Genomic DNA, 21,917 nt, shown 5'->3' with positions numbered 1-21,917 from the left:
TCGATTACAATGAGCGTATACATAAGTTAGAGAGAGATGCAAAATCACACTATACAGCGGTCTCTACCAATTTCTTCACATTACTCATGAAGAATGAGATAGTAACTTTTCTCCGAGCATTGCCGAGTATTTTTCGTGTGAACAGTAACTATAATTATCGGTCAAATGACCTCTTTACTGTCCTTGCAGGTAAATTCTTCCAAAATAAAATACGTATCATAATTCTGATTAAGTTTTTGAAATTTAAACCAAGATAAAAACAAAATCCGACAAACTATTAAACGAAAATATATTAATTTATAATCCATACACATTTCGAAGTTTAACATGGCGGCCTATGACGCCATGCGCAAACGAACGTTACATAAAACAAAATGGCGATTTGTTTTACTTTGTTTTGAGAAAATAGATAGTTTTCGTATATAAGACAAAACATCGAGTTATATAACTTTTTAAATGCTAATTTTACGAACCGATTGAGCAACATCTGAGCTAATTTTCCACACATCAGTTGTGCGTGCGCATCACCCCATACCAGGCTCCCAGAACTCGGGCATGCCCAGTCCAGGCTCGCTGGCTATTCTCAACCAGAATATGGTGTCAACTCTCAGTTTTCACATTGTCGAAGTATTCGGAAGATGCTTCGATGACTGCAAATGAAAAACTTGCATAATAAATCTATTCTAGAGGTACACATTTTACACATCTACAATGAAAATTATTTCAGGAAAAGACATATTTAACATTATCAACTAACTACAGCAATACTATACTGTAAAGTACTGCTGTTATCACTTTTTAAATTATAAGTATTTTCATTTCTAGTTGTTTTGTCACCGCAACTTCTATTACTACTGTTTAGCGAACGCATAAATGAATCCAGGTCATTTATCTCACTTTTCCATATATTATTGATCGTTTCTCGTTGCTTTGCTCTCTCCTCGCCCAACACATGTCCCATCACATAACCCTTCTCCGATCTTTGTTGAAACATCAGTCGGGTACGAAAACATTCGTTTTGCTTGCGACATAAGTCAGCTTCGGCTGTCAGCAGTGCCGTATTTAACATTGCATTTACACGTAAATCGCCTCGGTGCTTTTTTTTCATTTGTGACCGTTTAGTACGAAAATTTTGTACCCAAGCTCGTATTGTCGACGCATCTTCAACAAAATTGTTTTCAAAACCTGAAATTATTTTCAGTTTTGTCATTTTGCAGCACTCGTAGAGCTTGTTTCAGCTTGCACAGCGTTTTCTTTTTAACTTAGCCGCTATCCTTTGTTCGCAATTGTATTACACAAATTTATATATATTTACACATACACACGCACACACACACCTTTATTTCAGCCTTGAACTGTAATGACTCAGCTCAGATGTGCTATAATGCTGCACAATGAAATTTGTGCCTTTCAAATCCACTTCAAAACGATTTAAACTCCATCAGTACTCGCCAATAACTGTGAAATTTTCTACACTGCAGCCTCGTATTTATACTCTGGCTGCCATACAAATGCCAATATTCCTCCGCCGAAACACAAAAAGTAGTACCTACTTTGGGTAGATTTTCGCAATCACGCACTTATACCCCGCCAGATGTGTTACCTTTTTAGATGCTTAGGGTAAAATGCAAATATACTGTGAAAAAATGTTTGTGTATTACCTGGAACAATTCTCTATTATTGGCAGGTAAAAAATGCACCCAAAATTATATTCCGCTCTTTGATTAGTAACGACAATTTGTTGGTTATCGCTTTCTGGTCGTTTCCTAAAATTCGGAATTAAGAATGAAAGAAAAAATGTTACCAGACGAATGCTATTACACTTTTCTTATGAATTATATACATTTTTTTAATATACATTTGGCAGACTATTTACCAAATGGGGTGTATTCTCTTAATTCATATATGTATATATGCGTGTACGTGTGTATTATTTTTTGCGCCGTGTTAATTCCTTCTGATATACATACATATGTACAATCGCGACCAGAGTTGATGCATAGTAGCTCTAGCTTTCGGGAGCTGTATAAGCTAGTCTTATATATAATCTAAAGGGTAGGGTCTTTGGACAAGGTCATGTCTACGTTCTTCCAAACTTCTCAAAACCCCAAAGCAATTTTGCCAGTATAATTTATTTTGATTTCGATTAAAAAAAAAATAAAAAAAAAAACATTTTGTACCATTAGGCAGTGATGAAGTCAATCACTTAACACAATGTGCATTCACGCTACGAGAATCTACATACATATGTATGTATACATAAATATGTTTATTGTAGCGATATAAAAAACAAATATGTAGGTACATACATATATATGTAGGTATGTAAGTATGCATTCATATGTGAAATATTACTGTATAGTCTAGTACTAGTAGTGGACTAGTTAGCTGGTACGGTTATCGGTTTTATACCTGAACTTGCATACCCACATTCATATACAAATATGTTTGCATAGGTTTATTGTTTGGGATGTGTATTCATATTATTTTCTTCGTTGGCATTCTTTTGAGAAGTTATCCGAAACAAATGTAGATGTCGAATATAATATACATACATGTATACATATGTGTATATATGTACATCATGAAGCATGTATGTATGTACTTATATATATGTATAGTGCTAAGCGAGATTGTTTTCCTGAAAAAGCATAATTACTTTATTCAAAAGACAAAGCAGAAATACCCATGCATATACAGAAAGATATTGGGTATTTGTCCTTGTTGTAGTAAATGAACATTTGTCAGCAAGTTATGTATGTATGTATATACTGGTGTAGGTAAGTATGTATGTATGCATATGTTGAAATGTTGTATCAAATGTAGCTCCGAATAACCAGAATTTCAAAGTATGGCGCATGGCGTACAGAATCGTAAGATGCATTTGCGCATGTACATACCTTACGAAATTATATACATATATACACAATGCCAATAGAGCTGAGCAAATTCCAAAACAACGTAATAGTCCGTGAGCCAGGCGCTAATTTTTGGCAGTTATTTCCTCTCAGCCGATAATTCGTAAAATACCTCAGATAGTTGCATTATGAAGCGTTGTAAACGTCATCTGCGGCTCCGAGGGTGGATTGAGTAGTGGTAGCCGCCCACGCACGTAAAAAAAATTATTTTTAGTCATTTACTCCCGATTAAAACATTGATCAAATTAAAGTTAGACTAATATTTTCAAGAAATAAAATTGTCAGCTAATTATAAAGTGGTGGATTATACGTGAGCTGGTCACACAAATATGAAAAAAATATATATTTTTTCAGTGATTTCCTCCCGAAGGAAAATTTATCAGATGATAGTGTATGTATTGTTTTTAATAAACAAATAAGTCAGCTGGCTTTATGTAGGTGGAATGTGTGTCAGCTGATGCCCTGAAGCTGTAACGTAGGAGCTAGTCGGAAACATTTATAGCCTAAGTAAATGTATCAGTTGACGAGTTTTCCCCCAACATACTGCCAGCGGATTTGTTTTATTATTTACAGGATCATTTCAACAATCCGCACAAACATTTTTTTTTCGGGAGGAAATGACGAAATGAAAATTGAGGTTATTTAACATTACATTTAATGTGTAAACTGAAATGTATAATTTTATAGCAATGATTCGATTAAATACAATTTTTTATATGGCACTTTCCGATTCTTAAGAATAGAAATAAATAAATATTTGAAGCAAATCAACTAATTTATAATTTTTCAGTACTTAAATTAATAATGTTTAAGATTTAATACAAAAAGTTATTTAATTATGTATGTTTGGTAATTTTATCATTTTCATTTTCGCTTCTGCTCATCTCACTTTCTTCTCTTTCTGACTCACTGTCAGAGTCGCTGTCAGAGCTGTTTTCCACCATGTCTTCATTATCGTCATCTGTTTGAAACACACAAAAAATAATTAAATTTAAAATTATACATTTCAGTTTGCACATTAAATGTAATGTTGAATAACTTCAAGTACATCATTTCCTCCCGAAAAAAAAATGTTTGTGCGGATTGTTGAAATGATCCTGTAAATAATAAAACAAACCAGCTGGCAGTATGTTGGGGGAAAACTCGTCAGCTGATACATTTACTTAGGCTATAAATGTTTCCGACTAGCTCCTACGTTACAGCTTCAGGGCATCAGCTGACACACATTCCACCTACATAAAGCCAGCTGACTTATTTGTTTATTAAAAACAATACATACACTATCATCTGATAAATTTTCCTTTGGGAGGAAATCACTGAAAAAATATATATTTTTTTCATATTTGTGTGACCAGCTCACGTATAATCCACCACTTTATAATTAGCTGACAATTTTATTTCTTCAAAATATTAGTCTAACTTTAATTTGATCAATGTTTTAATCGGGAGTAAATGACTAAAACTATTTTTTTTTTACGTGTGTGGGCGGCTACTACTGCTCAATCCACCCTTGGAGCCGCAGCTGACGTTTACAACGTTTCATAATGCAACTATCTGAGGCATTTTACGAATTATCGACTGAGAGGAACTTGGTCGTGAAAATCTGTCGCTGGCTTACGGACTATAATGGCAAGAAGAGGAATACAATTCTAAGTCTCTCCATTATTACTATTATTATTATTAGGGGATTTAGCACTGCGACGCGCCCAACTTCCTCAATAAATTTTAGTATTTGCCCTATTTGAATGAGTTTAATTTAGTATGTGGGTTAATATGGTATGTTATATTTTTACCCAGGTGTTTTTGCCTCTTATGTGTATGTAAATATTCGTGCTGCGTACGATCTAGTACAAATTTGGCGGTTTTATCTCTCTCCCTACAAAACCTGCAAGCTCCATTGGAGTATTTATAGTTACTGTGATGATTATAAAATTACACTTATATAATTCCAATGGAGTCATTAAATCAGTTTAAGCAATGATGATTTGATTTTCATTCCGATAAACCCGGTCAATTGTCCCAGTATTGATCTTCTTTGCTTTTCTTCTAATTCCTGAATAAGAGAGAAGAATTTACCCTTTGTTTGGTTAAAAAATGGTTCTGGGCCTATAAATGGGGAGGCTGTCCCTTTCCTGGCTACTTTATCTGCTATTTCGTTTTCAGTAATTTTTATATACACTGGAATCCAAAGGCCCCTCTATACATTTTACATATTTATAAATCTTACAGAGCAATGTCTCGAAATGTTTACGTAATGTAATAACTTCGATTTGAACTCTTCTATTTAGAAGGAGATTTCTGTATTTTAGAGCTGGGCTATCCGAGAACGTTAATTTTGACATCAGGAATCTATAAAAGGAGCGTGGCAATATGCAAGAATTTGAAATAGAATCACCAATTATAGCTGTTACATCAAAACCGAATCAGTCGATAGAAATATTCCGTCTTTTAGTTTAGTTACAACTTTGAAATGCGTACATCAATAAAATTATTTAATGATTTCTAATGTAACCAAAATTTTTCAAGCAAAGGTAACCCTTTCTCACAAAAAAGCTGTTTGTGTGCCAATTGCAATGGCCAATTGTGCCGAACTGCTTGTTCTTTGAGCAATATCACGCAAAATTGTTTTTGCATTTCTAATTTTTTTTGATTGTTTCTTCCTTTTTAGCTTTATTCGGGCCAGATTTTTCCAAAAACTTCTGCCGGCTGATTTATTGTTGTGCTGCGTTGCTACAAGCATGCACATTTCGCCACATTTAAAAGCAGTAAAGTTCAATTAAATCAAATTGGTACAAAATTATTTTTAGAGGAAGGAACCGAGGCTTACAGCACTTGGTTTTCAATGCTCTGTGGGAATATTGAGAACTTATATTTGAAAATATCTTGCCTTTGTATGTATATATTGTATTCTTCTTCTTGATTGGGGCGGTAACCGCTTTCGCGATTTTGGCCGAGTTTAACAAAGTCGATTCTCCTTTCACGGGTCTTTTCCAAGATTTCGCGTATTGTGAATATTTGGTCGATGGTAGACTTTCCAGGTCTAAAGCCACACTGAGAGGGTCCAATCAGTTGGTTGACGGTGGGCTTCAGCCTTTCACACAATACGCTCGCTAGAACCTTATAGGAGATATTTAGAAGACTTATCCCGCGGTAATTGGCACAGATTGCAGGATCCCCCTTCTAATGGATTGGGCAGGGCACACTTAAATTCCAATCGGCAGGCATGCTTTCATCCGACCATATTTTGCATAGGAGCTGATGCATGCACCTTACCAGCTCCTCGCCGCCATGTTTGAATAGCTCAGCCGGCAGTCGGTCGGCGCCTGCGGCTTTGTTGTTCTTTAGCCGCGTTACCGCCATTCTCCCCTTGTCATGGTCGGGTAGCGGAACGACAGTTCCGTTGTCAACGATATTTAACAGGTTCGAGAAGTGTTCCCCCCATATTTTAAGTATGCTCTGGATGTCAAAAGTCTGCAATATTATAACGATAAAATAAAACACCACAAATTTAAACAGTATGTAGAAGCCTGCCCGCCGTAACTATTTGACCAACTCGATTCTAACAAACTGCATTGTATTAGCTTAAAATATTCTCTTTATATTAATTAAATAATTTTGTTGTGTTTCTTTAAATTCCAAAGTTGTCTAGTTCCTCCAAACATTTTTACAGCGTAGGGTAATAATGATTTTTAGGATATTTTATGCTTCAAAACTGCATTCAAATTGTCGGTATCACAAATAAACGTTCAAATACTTTTTCGAAGAAGCATCCACCGACATGAACCTTAACTGGATGCTTAACAGCATTAGCTTAACAATTATCAGCAGTACACCAGAACCGACGTATGCGACTATTCCCCCAGAAGAAGATTCATCCGTGAATATTACGTTCGCTCAATTCCGTTCTGAATTTTTCCTAGCCCATGCGAATATTTTTTCAATGTGTGATAGTGAGAGCAGCGGTTGTTTTAATGTGATCCGGAATTTCAGGTCTTCTTCAGGTAAACGTCCCCGAATCGTGTCTTCAGATACGCGATAAAAAAGGGTCGGGTCAAACACTTCTGGTAAGTGTTTGACCGAGCTTCTCCTCCTATTTGTGGTGTGCGTATTGATGTTGTTTTATTCCAACTCCATTTTTGTTTTTGAGGAGCTTTTTCATGGCAGAAATATACCTCGAAGGTTGCCTGCCGAGGGGTAACCGCTATTAGAAAAAACTTGTTCCACCAAATTGGTGTTTCATACTTGGAGATTCGAGCCTACCTCTCCCGAAAGGTAGTCCAGCACCAACCCATTCGTCTACGGCGGTCTTTGGACACATTAACAACATTTCTCCTTAAAACGGCTTCTTTCATCATGCATCATCTTTCATATTTTTTGTTTGCCTCCTCCGGGGAAGTCGTCAAAGTTTCTAACTTCGGTTTACCATTTATTGATCGGTACCTATTTATTAATGAACGTCTCCGACATCTTGAAATATTTTGCTACAAATGCACGTGACATTTTTGGACATTTCGAGTTTGTACATATGTAGGAACGCTGCTTCAAATCGTTTTACATACGTGGAATTCATTTTGTAAAAATAACGAATATTTTCTCACGTATTGCTAAAAATATACAGCATTTACATTTTTTTATAACGGAACTTAAGTTTGAATTTTCCGGCCACGCTGCTATGAGACAAACTGTATGTTTGTATGCATATAATACTTATCTACATGTATGTATGTATATGTACAGTGCTCATATGTTAGCATGGAATTTAACTTATGTATGCTTATTTACGAAATGCGAAAATGTGCAAAAATTCTACCCCAGTTTATAGTAACGGCTGTAAAGTTGTCCATGAAATGCATTTGAAGCGTGTGAAAATCTTAAAGAATCTTCTCCTTGACAACCAAGTAGCAACCCCTTTTAAGAGTACTTAAAAGATGGAATAATCATACATATGTACATACTCGTATATTTTTGTATACTTTTTAGCCAGTATTGTGTGTGTCGTCATTATTCTGGTAAATGTATGGTACATTATTCAGGTAAATGTATATATGCACAGACACAGGGATGTTATTACAGTTTTCTGTATTGTATTTGTGGATTTATCCTTTGTGCCGAACCAGCTGCCCCAAATTGCAGCAGTATACATATAAATGTATGTACATGTGTATGTATGCGTGTAAGTATTCCATTTAATTTAATTTCCAAATATTTTTGTATTAAATAATAATGCAAATGTATGTCTCTATGTATACCACAATTGCATATTTGGTTTTATTTGTATTTGCATTACCGTAAACTGATTCGAAAATCTTATAGGAATCTTATAGGTACTATATGTACGTACGAGCATATACCATAATGCTCAGATTGATGAGAGAAGTCGATTAAGCTATAAATGTCCGTCCATCCGTCGGAGCATACAATAACTCTTTATCCCTGGTCCACAAATTTCTCCCATATAATGGTTATTTTCAAGCACGGGAAAACGCGATATTTTGTTATTAAATAAAGCAAAATTACTCATATTTGATACAAATAATATTATATGACGGGTAAATGCTTGTATCTCAACGGCAATTTAACAGAACTTGCAAACTTGGTACACGTGTTGCTCCCCATGCAACATAAACATTTTTGAGATCCGACAAAAACGGACATCCACTTTTTATATCTGAAGACTATATTTCCGTCCATTGGTCTAATGCTAACTACAAGCTATAACTCGATAAAAAATAAGTTTCTATTGAAAATTTACGAATCAACAATCATGTCAATAAACATGCCCACCAGCCATATAACAGTAGTTTTTACGCAAGTAAAAATTGTTTAAGTTCAGACGTGACCAAACTTTTTATGCCCATACACATTTTAGTAAAACATAATTTGGACTGGCTATTAATATTTGGAATTATAGACAACGAGAAACGAAAGCATTTTTCCTAATATTTTTTATACTCTCGCCCAAATAAAATTTGCCGAAAATGTCAATGAGTACAAAAAGTTCGGACCGTACCGAGCGTGCTTACCAAACCAATTGCTTATAGATGGAGCAACGAAAATAGTTATCTGGCATAATCCGACATAATTATCTCGATTAATTTGATATCCAAATCGTCGACGTATGCCTACCACAGTTTTTATTCTGCTGTTGTGTGCTGACATATTTTGTCAAAGAAAAAATTGGTTAGTAACTGCCAATCCAACTATAAATTGCAACGTTTGCAGATCAGATAGTAGAGTGTGATTATATTTTTGGTCATTGAATTATTCCAATGCGAATCATATATGTATACATATACTCGTATATGTATACGTATATGTATACGAGTATATACAGTTACTAACCAATTTTTTCTTTGACAATATACCTATATATGGCGCGTACACCCTTTTTGGGTGTTTGGCCGAGTTCCTCCTCCTATTTGTGGTATGCGTCTTGATGTGGTTCCACAAATGGAGGGGCCTACAGTTTCAAGCCGACTCCGAACGCAATATTTTTATGAGGAGCTTTTCCATGCCAGAAATACACTCGGATGTTTGCCATTGCCTGCCGAGGGGCGACCGCTATTAGAAAAATCATTTTCTTAATTTTGGTGTTTCACCGAGATTCGAACCAACGTTCTCTCTGTCAATTCCGAATGGTAATCACGCACCAACCCATTCAACTACGGCGGCCGCAAATTTTGGAAGGCAATTGGAAGTTCAATTTATCTAGTTTTGCCAATGTTTTGATTGATTTGTGACACGATGCGTTCTTGATGAAACAAAACAGTGAGCACACGTGGCACCCAGTTTGAACAGAGGTTTCTCATAGTCAAATGCTCATGCGATATTAAGTCAACATTCTTTTGATATCTTTACGATGTCAGCTAATTCACGCAACTTCACTTTTCGATCATTCAAAACGATTTGTGGATTTTTTTATGTTTTCTGGTGTTACCGCCTCATTTGAACGTCCACTGTGTTGTGCATCATCGGCGTCTCTACGACCACGTTTAAAGTCAGCTAACCATCGAATTATTGTTTTTTCTGATGGAGCGGAGTCCCCATAATACTTTTTAAGACATTGCTTTGCTTGAACGATGTAAAATTAAACACGAAACTCTTTTTGATCCGTTGTTTTGAAAATAACAAAAGTATCGTCACTCTTAGCACAATAACTCTCGAACTAATGAATAGAGTATCACGGAATTTTTACAGGTTACTACTAACTGAAAAAAGATGAATCCAATAAAACTAGTGCTATCTATGTGTTAGCCCCGGACTTTTCGGTCCATGTGTTATGTGCTTCAAAAATGTGGGTGTTTTTTTAGCTGCATGAGAGATATCGATATCGATACCTATGCAAGTCATCATGAATCAATTAACGCCAGAAAAGTAAACCTGCTTGCAAAGTTCATAGAGCCAAGTATTGAAGAAGACGCCAGAATGTCGATTTGCCGTCGTTCTCCCCTTGTTGGCCTTTGCCCTTCGGCTTTGAACTATTTTACGTAAGGATCTTGGCTTATTACTAAATATATATTTGATGGATTAAAATAGTTTGAATTACTTTATAAAACTTAAATTGGAAAAAATTTAATCAGAACTGCAATACCATATATGGGCTCATATGCGGTAAAGGGTTAAAAAAAACACTCGATATTTCGTTTTTCGCGATTAGGTAGTTGGAAATTCAAAATTTCAAACACAATGTAAATAAATTAGTGTCAAAAAAAAAGAAATCAGCTGCTTTGCTGGCATCTGAATGCGCCTTGCACCGAAACCTACAAACAATTATAAAAACGATATCGGGAAATTGTGTGGAACTCTGAAATTAGCAGAACGCATAGCAAAACCACTCAACTAAAGCGGCCGTTGAAAAGCGCTTACGCGATCAAGAAGAACATATTTGAAGATATGAAGATCAGGATTCCACGATTCTCGAACGGCTGTACTGAGCATTTCATTGAATTGAATATGTATTTTGAAAAAATTTCATAGATCATGAGAGCTTTATATTCTAGGCGCTAAGGAATTAAGGGCGATACAATATTAAGGGCAAAGTTTTCGGTGCTACTCGGACTAAACTAAATTCACTCTGCAAGATGGAGTTTTCGCCTTAGTGTAACTGGAGAACAGATCCAAACATACACTAAAAAACTGACGCTAATCAACCAACCATATATTTGTAGCTATATCGAAATGAGCCGTTGTATTGTTTATTATTCCAGCCATACTCTGGACCAAAATTGTGCCAAACAAAGAGCCACGAGCACATTTGGTTTGCATTAATGTTTTGGATGCACATACAGACATACTCACTTATCAGAATGAGCCGATATATTAAATTGTAAGTGGTTTCTGAATGGCTATGCAAAAACTGAAGATCGCTAATGAAAATTGTGGCTAAAAGCGTAAACACTCAGTTCTTCTTAGCACTTTGGTGCGAACGGTTGCGCTGATTTTGAGAATTGGAAAAGTGTTTTGCCGCATCAATGAGATCAATGAAATCGTCCTATTGTTTATATTCTAAATATGTATAAGAAATTTAAATTCAATAATATTTAACAAAGATATAAAAAGAATTGGGCAAACACTGGAGATTCCCTTGGTTTTATGGCCATATGTATGTATGGCTGTATGCACATTTCTATGGAAATTACATTGTGATATATAAATCTGAAAGAAATTGGTCAGTAAATACTTAAAACTGAGTACGCATACATATATGTATGTATATATACATATATATATATATTTATATATGTATGTCTATGCAACTGGAGTGCTAAAGTTACGTACTGCGTTATTTTCTTGTGTGGTCTATTTATGATCGCATGAGTAACTTCCAATGGGCTGCCTCACATGAATAATTAGAAATTCAATTAAAATCATTATAAATTACAGTGTTACTCAAAATCTTTTTAATGTTTTTTTTTGTGTTTGGTAATAACTCGAATGCTGCATCAAACAATCAGGCAAAAACTACGGATTCCAGCGAAAGTGCAGCCCTTTGCAAAAGAAATAATTGCATACTTTAATCGTGTTTCAACACCGGTCACCATGGAAAATGTTCGCTTTTCCATAATTGTAAGACTTGAATGTTTTCTAGCTACACATTTTAAATAGTACAATATTTTCTTCTTCTTCTATTATTAAATATTTACTTAAATATTGATGTTGGAAATCATTTCAGGAGAATGATCTCAAATGGCATTCAGAGAGCCATGACACAAACGATCTCTTCTTTGACAAGCGTAGCATTTCCAGCGAGAACAGCAGCAATAGCGATGCAGTTTTTAGTGATGAGGCGCACGAAATCTTTTTGTGGCAGCAACAGCATCAAATGATCTGGGATCAACATGAGATCGAGGAGACACTCAGTCTGGCACCGGGTTCGCTTGCAATATTCGAAATGGTCAAATCAAATTGTTTTATAGGTTTGCAATTTCGGTAAATTTTACTCAATAAAGTAGTATTTCTCAATAATCCATCCCCAGAACTCATTCCCGGCTCTAGTGATGCCAATTTGGCTCTACTCTATTCCTCCATCTATGGTTGTATAGAAAATGTTCTCTTTTTGCTGGATCGCTATTCTGCCGACCCGAATTGCAAGGACTTGCGTGGCCGCACTCCGCTCCATTTCGCGTGTTGTCGCGGCAATGCACACATCGCCAAAGTGCTGTTGGATCGAGGCGGCGATCCAAATCGTTACGATGGCAAAAAAGAAGTTACACCCTTACATTGTGCAGCCAGGTTAGTCATTGCATGTTGTTAGTGTGTTGTCAACACATCTACATTTCGATGCGCCGCTTTTCATTCACACATCATGGCATAGTTATAAACAAAAACAATTAGACCAACAATTTTTGACACGAACGGAAAAGAAAACGTATATTTGAATAAATAATTTTTTTCTTCGTTTTATTTCTGGCCTTGTGGCAATTGTCCGCGCGCCAAATCGTTCGTAACCACGATAATAATCACGAACACATACCCCTCCCGGTCGTTCGCGATTGTTGAACCGTCTCATGGTGGTAGTGCAAAGAGCGTGGAATGCATTTTGTTGCTTCTGAAACGGAAAGCGCACATCAACATTGGCATTGAGAAGCGTTCGGCGTTGCATTTCGCTATCGATCGCAATGCGGTCGAGTGTGTGGAGACACTGCTCAAATATGGTGCGGATCCCAATACACCACAGGTAGGCGATAATAGCGTGACATAAATTTAAATTTATTCTTTAAATACTAAATATCTTCCACCTTTCCACATTTATTTATCACATCATAGGTATATACGGAAACACCTCTACACACAGCTTGCGCATTGGGCTTCAGCAAATGTGTGGAATTGTTATTGAACCATGGCGCAGATGTGCGCTCCCAATTCGGCGAAGGGAAATTGACAGCCTTGCACTTGGGTATGTTATGTGATTAGCAAATCAGTGCAGCTGCAAATTTTCACTGTCAATTTACATAAAACAAAAACAAATAAACAAGTTCACTTACAACTGTACTGCACACCTAACGATACCTTTCTCCTATCCAACCGCAGCCGCTGAGAATGATTACGTTGAATGTGTACGTTTGTTACTGGAACATGGCGCTGATGTGGATTGCCGTAATGCCAGCCATCAGACTCCATTGCATTTGGCCTGCCTATCACAATCCATTGAAACTGTCGACTTGTTGATTAGGCATGGTGCCAATGTGAATGCAATCTATAGAGATGGTCGCACAGCCCTGCATGCTGCAATCGTCAAGCAATCTCGAAGTTTGGACTGTTGCAATGCATTGCTGAAGGCGGGTGCCAATGTCAACAAAGCGGATAATTTTGGCTATACACCGCTACATATCGCAGCTTTGAATGAGTTCAGCAATTGTGTGTATACTTTTATTGGTAAGCTCGACGCCCATTTACTGCCACCTACATATATATAGAACCTTCTGTTGATTAAAACCGGCGGTATTCCAAATACACGCTTCTTTATATTACTATTATACTTGTTCGGAAGAAACTCGACATACTGGGCATGCGTCCAGTATGAGAAAGAACATTCTTCACACGACTATTCATGCCCTTTCGCTGATTTGCTGCAGGAGCCTCATAACTCAAATGGCACAAAAGAAGATATTGCAGATAACTTCTGCAGACTTAACTCAAAACCAAATTTTCAGGTTGTGACGTTCTTTCCGCAAATGGGCGATTCTATTTAAAATCCGTTTTCATTTGACCTGACCCAGATGGCACAACACTTATACAAGGCTTAGCGATAGTTGGCTCCTTCGTTACCACGACAGTGGATTCTGTGTAACCGGAACGACCCGGATTTATATCCGGCCAAGGACTGTTACTTCAGCGGCATTCCCAGTATATTTATGGGGATTGTTTATGTTGCTACAACAACAACATCAATTTGGCCAGAGCTAAGCAATACTGCGGCCGCCGTAACCGAATAGGTTGGTGCGTTACTACCATTCGAAATTCGGAGAGAACGTAGGATAGAATCTCAGTGAAATACCAAAATGAAGAAAAAGTGTTTTGAATATCGGTCGCCCCTCGGCAGGAAATGGCAACCCTGCGAGTGTATTTCTGCTGTCTATAAATAAACAAAATTTTTCCCCACAAAAAAGTATTTTTACGGAAAAACCGAGTCGATTAATGCGCCTATTTTTGATGTAATTATTTTTTTATGCAAGCCAGGCCTTAAAATTGTTATTTGAAGCAGAACCAATTTATCACTCCTTAAACAGACGGACCTATCTTCCTTTACATAAGGTTTGACAGTGGCTCGGCCTTCGTAAGCAACTGTGGCTTGCTAGCAGTGAGAGGAACCTGATAGAATGCATGATAGTGATGAAAATATTGACGCCAAAACCTTACTTGTCTAAGAAGGCTAAAATTGCTAAAACAGAAGGACAGCCCTTGCTCAACCTAGTCGGGATCTAAACTACACTTTTATACAGAGGAATGTGATCCCCTAATCAAAACATCACAGTTTAAATTAACTTTCCATTGTCAGTAGGCTGCTATCAGTATGTATTTTTCTCAGAGCAGACAATTCAAAAGACCCGCATCGGACACCATCGGATTTCGGGCGACTTTATTGCGGTAAGCAACACTTGAACAGAAAACACGTCTGTCGGATTCCAGACTATGTGGAACCAAGTTCATGTTCACTTGGTATTTTTAATTCGACAAGTATTGCATCCAATACTTACTAGAAAGTGGAAAAAAGCAACAACTGCTGCTGCAGAAATAAACACTGTTTACGGAGAGGATACCGTGAGTGTAAGGACTGCGCAAAAGTGGTTTTCAAAATTCCGAACTAGTAACTGCGACGTGGAGGATGCCCCGCGCACTGGTCGTCCTGAAGTCTTTAACTCCGACGCCTTGCTCAAACTCGTGGAAGCTGAGCCAAATGTGGAATAGTTCACAGGCACCTGGGAAAATGGGTTCCGCATAGACTTTCCGTCGCCAACCTTCAGAAGAGAGTGAATGTGTGTTCTCAGCTGCTACAACGGCTTGAAATTGAAAGTTGAACCGTATCGTTACTGGTGATGAAAAATGAGTCCTTTACAATAATCCTGTTCGCAAACGCCAACGGTTAGATAAAGATGAAACATCAGAACCGACCCCTAGAGATGGCCTTCACCCGGTATTGTTTATTATGAACTTCTGGAACCAAACCAGGATGACGTACGTAGGGGCAGTGGTAGACCGTCGACATTGAAAATTGATGTAAACATCAATAAATTGAAAATAAGTTGATCAATAACTTTAAATTAACCATCAGAGAGCTTTGAATTTCATGCAAAGAGGGACCGCAGTCATTTCGCTAAAGACATGATTTCAGTCAAAAAAGAAAGCGATGCTCACGAACAACGGAATTGTATACCACGAATTTTTGCCAGAGGGTTAGACAATTAATAAGAGCTGTTATTTGGACGCCATCAGACGTTTACGTGAAGCAATTCGTCAAAAAAGGAAGGATTTGTGGGGAAAAAACTCGTGGACTCTGCATTATCCATGAATTTTTGACCAGGAACGGAACGAATACCATCCCACAGCCATATAATTCCCCTGATAAAGCTCCGTGCGATTTTTCTGTTTGATCGAGTCAAAAAAACACTACACGGAACGCCTTTTAACAGCCCTGATGGCTATACCGAAAATAGAGTTGCAAAAATGTTTCAAGAGTTGAACGAGACGCTGGCATAAGTGCCATGCAGTTGATGGGGAGTCTTTGAAGGCGTTCATATCACTTTTGAAATATATCCGGGAAATTGTTGATCAATGTGGTATTTTCAATACTAGATATACTGTTTTGATGGTGTGCCTCTTTCCGATATAACATTTTCAAATACTTTTAACAAAAAGTGAAGAAGTTTGTGATTATTATAATTTAGTAATTTTTCCTATTTATAGAGCACGGTGCTGATATAACAGCACGTACCATGGGTAATGTATCGGCCTTGTCTTTCATTGTGCGGCGTACTCCAGAAATTATACCGAAACTTACGGCCAAAATGGATAGTTCTATTAAGGTGAACGATCATGAAATCGGTGACGTTGATTGTGAGATTAAATTGGACTTTCGTCTATTGGTGCCGCCAACATCGTTGGAACGCGGAGAGACTGAATTACTATTGTCGCTGATCGAAGTCGGGCAGAAACGTTTATTGATGCATCCTCTATGCGAAACTTTTCTCTTTCTAAAATGGCGACGTATACGAAAATTCTTTCTGATGAGCCTTTTATATCATGCAATTTATGTGATCCTATTTACAATGTACATTGTGGGGGTATATGCACGCAATTGTGATAAGAATCCGAAATGCGAAGCACCGGGATATATAAGCACAGTGGGCTATTTCGTTATCATACTGAATTTAATATTGATGGGAAAAGAATGTTTTCAGGTAAGCTTAGAATAATGTAAAGTTTATGTATTATACTCGTATGTATCGAATAATTACAGATGGCGCACGGCTTACAAGGTTATGCGAAATATTGGGAAAATTGGTTGCAATGGGCTATTGTGTTCGGTGTTTTGTTATGTGTGGTGGGTCAATAGAGCTGCTCCATTTTAAATGCTGCATAACTTTTCTTTACTTTTTTAGACACCTGAGATTTTGGTGCCGAGCAACTTGTTGGCAGTGCCAACGTGGCAGCATCATGTGGCAGCTATTGTGGTGTTATTGGTTTGGCTGGAGTTAATGATGTTGGTGGGACGTTTTCCCATATTCGGCGTGTATGTGCAAATGTTTACAAAAGGTAAGGCTAGCAAACAATCTGACAAAAAACTAGGGATGGTCACAACTAAGAGAGAAAGAATCAGTAAAATTAAGTCTAACAAATACATTTTTCTATCTAGATTTATTTTCGCAGTTTTAAAATATTTGCTATAAATTGTTTGGAGCATATCTCCAGTAAAAAAAAAAATTGATGCTCCATGAGTTATGCTAAATTACTTAATACTTTTTGTATGATCTCCTGTGCATTTTATATTAGTGTTCAAACCACAAAATCTTTAGTCACTCTCACTGCCATTTTGGGCAGAGTGTTGCTATGCAATACCTTCTCTATCACTGCCCAGCATTAGCCAGACAAAGACCTCAAGTGGTAGCTAGACACGTAAGGGTCTCAGATCAAAATATATTAGGAATCTGCTCAAGGGAAATTTTACAGTCTCTGTGGTAACAAAACGTGCCAAAAAAGAGTGTAAAAAGAACGAATATATTATAAAATTGAACTTATTTGTTTAATTTCTGGATGTATTGGAAAAAAATAAAAGATTATTTTTTAAGCGACTTCCGCTTAAATGCATTTACGCCTATAAGTATGCAGCAAGTTACTTTTGTTTATCATTTTATTTGTCGAGCAGACAAATCTGCATCTCTCAAAGGACTTCTGAAATGGTAAACTTAAAGTATATCATGCGTGCCTATTACAGACCTGCACAGGTCTCACCTCATCGCATCACGCTCTACCTTTTCATCCCAATGGTACTCTCGTACACCCCGTGAGGAGTTGCCTGATCTCCCATCGGACGCGTTCCAGGTGGTAGATAGGTGGGCGCTAACAAAACTTACGAGGTAATAAGTCCAAATAAATACATTTCGACTAGAGTTCATCTCGAAGCTCAAAAAATACATTCCGTATCAAGGTGTCGCGTTAAGAAGCTCCTCCTTTTTCCAAAAATCATTGAGCACAAGGTTCAACAAATATATGGTATCCAAAGAAGTTTAATCGTACCTCACTGATGTGCGCGGAAAGGACCTCACGCAGAAGCTCAGGTATCACTCCCACTGTCCTCGATTCCCCCACTCTCCCTAACCTAAAGAAATATAAAAAAAACGGCATTTTGGACTCCGTCGGCTAGCACTGCGTAGAAGTGTTTACACTAAGGACCACCGTCCAGGTTAACCTAGCCTGCGCTGATTGAGCTAAGGATTTGCCTAGTAAAACAAGCATTATCAGCAACCTTGACATGAGATAAAACATCGTTCAAGACTTCGAGTATGCCAAATGAATCAGTACTGAAATTAATTTAATACAAAATCATGGGCTTAATTCGGCTCAGACAAATGGTTTATTTAAGCGCATAGATCTACCGATAGCAATCGCCCAGATTTCACTGGGTAAGATTAGGAGCTGATATACATATATTCTTTTATTTAGACTTAGAAATGTGGTTTACATTTTTCTGTGACTTTACTGAGTTTAGGTTTAGATACAAAATTAGAAGATCGGTTGTCTGTAACTGTTACACGCGATGAAGGAGCTGCCAGCAGTCTCTCGAACAATGGAAGATTCTTGTGGAGCTGTATAACGATAAGGCAGAGAGTATTTTCTTTGTTTATTTAGTCAATAAATACAAAATTCTAATTCCCATACAGAATAATAATAATTCAATAATAGGTAAGTACGAGGTCAAAATAAAGTGTTTTCCAATATCAATCTCTTAATTTAATGGTTACATCTCGTACTGACATACATACGAATATATTTGAAATTTCCAAAGTTCATTTGGTTCATTCGCATGTTGCGTGTCGTAGCTAATTCCTTGTAGCAACATCATTCCTTGAAATGAGATTTTCTAATTGAGCGGTTCAAAGTCTTAGTGCTAAAATGGAATGTGAAATATGTATGACAACAGGGTTTGCATTAACTACTTCGTAGCAGTAATATTACGGAAAACATTGCTCTGCTCATGCTACTACTCTGAACTTGAACAGATGAGTAGTGTAGCACGTAGCGCAAAACGAGCGATCAACTGTTTTACTCCGCTCCAAGCTGCATTCCATTACTGCTAGCAACTCTGAGTACTAGTCAAAAAAATGTTCAGTACTCTCTGTGGTTGGAGTAGTAACAGAAAACTTAGAATCGGCCAGAGCGCTACTTGCGTGATTATTTATTGTATGTGTACTCCAGCTATCGCTACTACTCTCATTTTTGTTGCGCTACTACTACTCGCATAGTTGCTACTTGACGACTTATTATTATTATTTGGAATATAATACTATATCACATTCTATGGCAAATCATATATCATAAGTAAATATGATACTACAGAGAGTACTGAACTTTTTTTTGACTAGTACCCTGAGCTGCTAGCAGTAACGAAACGTAGCTTGTAGCGGAGTAAACAGTTCATCGCGCGTTTTGCGCTACCTGCTCCACCACTCATCTGTTTAAGGTCAGAGTATTAGCAAGAGTAAAAATGAAAACTAGGAAGTAGCGAAGCAATTTTAATCCTTGTATAACAATTTTATTTTTCTTCCAACTAAAAATCAATGAAACATTTCCTTGCTCTTTTTATACTCTTTTATAGTTGCCGGTAACTTCTGCAAATTCTTGCTGGCCTACATCTGTTTGCTAATCGCTTTTTGTCTCAGCTTCTCTGTACTCTTCAATGATTACCCACCGTTTGAAAACATAACTTGGTAAAAGAACTTGTACTGTTTTTCAAGTGTTTCAACATTAATCATCAACTTTTACTCCACTAGGTCACTACTCAAAGCCATTACAATGATGTCCGGTGAATTGGAGTTTGAGGATATATTTTACGGCGATATACCAGTAAAGTTTCCTGTCACCTCACACATTTTGTTTCTTTGTTTTGTTCTACTTGTCACCGTCATACTCACCAATCTCATGGTAGGCTTAGCTGTTAGTGATATTCAGGGGCTGCAAGTATCTGCTACATTAGATCGGCTCGTACGTCAGGCGGAACTAATTTCACGACTAGAAAGCTTATTCTTTTCTCGCTTACTTCGGCGTGCGCCAGTCAAGCTGATGCAACTTTGCAAGCGTAGTGCACTGCTGCGCACTTCACGCAACAAATTACAGTTCATGACACGACCAAATGATCCGCGTGACAACCAGTTGCCCGAGGATATCAAGTTAAATATTTACAAACTGGTAGCGGAACGGCGCGATCGAAATATGAGTTTACGACGTCGCAAGCTCGAAAGCAATTACAATATGTTCAATCAGAGCTTACAGCGGCAATATGAGGAAAAGAAACGCTGCACTGCCATACCAGTGGGGTTGTTGGCTGATAAAACGGCGGCCATTTCAACGCCAAAGAACAGTAATGTGAATAATAAAAAATTGTGTAATGACCTTAAAGAACCGAATATTGCAATGAGCTCACGTGAAAATGACTGCCTCTTACGTCCACGTTCGGCTACGAATGTACACGATCAGTTGATGGCCGAAAGTGAGGTGGCTGTAAAGTTGAAAAGCCAGGTCAATGGCATTTCAGACGTGCGCGCCGAAGTTTTGTCTCTGCGCGAGCAACTACGTGAGATCAGCCACAAATTGGACAGTTTTGCGGAAAGCGCCAGCAAGAAGCTAACCTTTACAGCTGAGGAAATGTGTCGGATAAAAATTCATCTTGAGCAAAAAGCATCCTTTCAGTATTGACCAGCGGATGAGTTACTTTTCAAAAGCTGCATAATAAAAAAGCTTTAAGTTTTTAATAAGAATACGTATAAAATTTAATGAAATAGGTTATAAAAAACAAACAGTTAAATGCATATGGTAGGTATATATACACACACCTACATACACAGATGTAAAGTGCAGTGTTTGTTTATTATTTTCGCATTGAATTGTGTACATCATTAATAAGACTACTCACACACGTGCATGGAAATATATGTATATGCACATACATATGTATTTTAACCAGCGTTTTTATTCCTGCATGTGTAGTGATCAATTAAAATATTAACTCATATTGACACTAATAAAAAAATTCATATGGCCTTCTAAATATTTGTTGCCTTTTTTCTAACACAGTAAACAGACCAGTTCAGAAGTTCATTGATGCTGATCAGAGCATTATATGCGCCTAGCTGTTTCGGTCAGCCATTTGTCATTGCTTTGGTTCCATAAGAGGGTACCCTCTGATGGTATGGGATCATCTTTTTTGACTTGTGTCCATGTTTTGGTTAGGGGATCAAAAGCGAAATTCTTGGAATTTGCGGGAGTCGGTGGTGGTGTATTTATTATCAACGGTTTCCGTGTAGCCGGTACAAAGCTCGGCTTGGGTCCAACCTGCGGCCCACCATTTATAAGTTCATATTCGGCATTAGGATTATTTGCGGGCTGTGGAAAGGCGGCATTAAAATGTGAGCAGTAAACAATAAAGATGCCTGTAAACAGATTAAAAAAAAATATATCATTACATTTTAAACATTTCCAATTAAAAAATGTCAATATTCATATTCATATACATATTATAGATAACTGACGAATTATCGAAATTTGTTGTGTTTGCAAAATTTATTATTTTCATACGAGTATAAGCTTACCAAGCGCAAATATAAATTTAAACGATTTCATTTTTGGTTTTTACACCGACTTTACTTTCTTTCTTAGTCCAAAATCTTAGTTGATACGCTTTTTATCCAATTGTTGGCATTATTTATTTGTTTATATAATATGTATTACTATTGTTGTAGTCTGTTGAATATCGCCTTTTCTCTTCAAAAGTCGACTCTCTACTGA

General features: G+C 37.2%; 3 protein-coding genes across 6 annotated transcripts in view; 1 reads left to right on the top strand and 2 right to left on the bottom strand.

Annotated features, from left to right (window-relative positions):
• The window catches only part of LOC128862483 (uncharacterized), a 27,843-nt gene extending 7,781 nt beyond the window's left edge, over nt 1–20,062 (bottom strand). The window contains exons 1-3 of one of the 2 annotated variants that reach the window (XR_008454486.1): nt 20,048–20,062; nt 1,338–1,766; nt 474–650 (exon numbers count right to left, since the gene is read on the bottom strand). Coding sequence is in view for 1 of the 2 variants with exons in the window: in XM_054101139.1 (XP_053957114.1) it covers nt 749–1,210 (462 nt within the window). In the remaining variant the exon portion in view is untranslated. The other variant, XM_054101139.1, reaches the window with a different exon arrangement.
• LOC128862482 (transient receptor potential channel pyrexia) lies at nt 11,322–21,092 on the top strand. Of its 3 annotated transcripts, none has more exons than XM_054101138.1 (12): nt 11,322–11,520; nt 11,873–11,984; nt 12,091–12,334; nt 12,395–12,650; nt 12,936–13,095; nt 13,185–13,314; nt 13,449–13,793; nt 16,323–16,816; nt 16,876–16,959; nt 17,018–17,171; nt 19,732–19,843; nt 19,907–21,092. In XM_054101138.1, coding segments are annotated over exons 1-12 (3,015 nt in total). In that variant the 5' UTR covers nt 11,322–11,518; the 3' UTR covers nt 20,829–21,092. The 3 variants fall into 3 exon arrangements, with proteins under 3 accessions (XP_053957113.1, XP_053957111.1, XP_053957112.1); XM_054101136.1 differs by having other exon boundaries at nt 11,322–11,586; XM_054101137.1 differs by having other exon boundaries at nt 11,322–11,586; nt 12,091–12,347; nt 12,414–12,650.
• Nucleotides 20,933–21,917, bottom strand: LOC128862484 (uncharacterized). The gene is made up of 2 exons (XM_054101140.1): nt 21,722–21,917; nt 20,933–21,562 (listed from the first exon to the last, which is right to left on the bottom strand). Exons 1-2 carry the CDS (start codon nt 21,750–21,752, stop codon nt 21,249–21,251), a joined length of 345 nt encoding a protein of 114 aa, XP_053957115.1. The 5' UTR covers nt 21,753–21,917; the 3' UTR covers nt 20,933–21,248.

The sequence above is a fragment of the Anastrepha ludens genome, chromosome 4, assembly GCF_028408465.1.
Source record: "Anastrepha ludens isolate Willacy chromosome 4, idAnaLude1.1, whole genome shotgun sequence".
Lineage (NCBI taxonomy): Eukaryota > Metazoa > Arthropoda > Insecta > Diptera > Tephritidae > Anastrepha > Anastrepha ludens.
The sequence above is the reverse complement of the archived record's forward strand: the minus strand, read 5'-3'. Positions and strand labels throughout refer to the sequence as shown.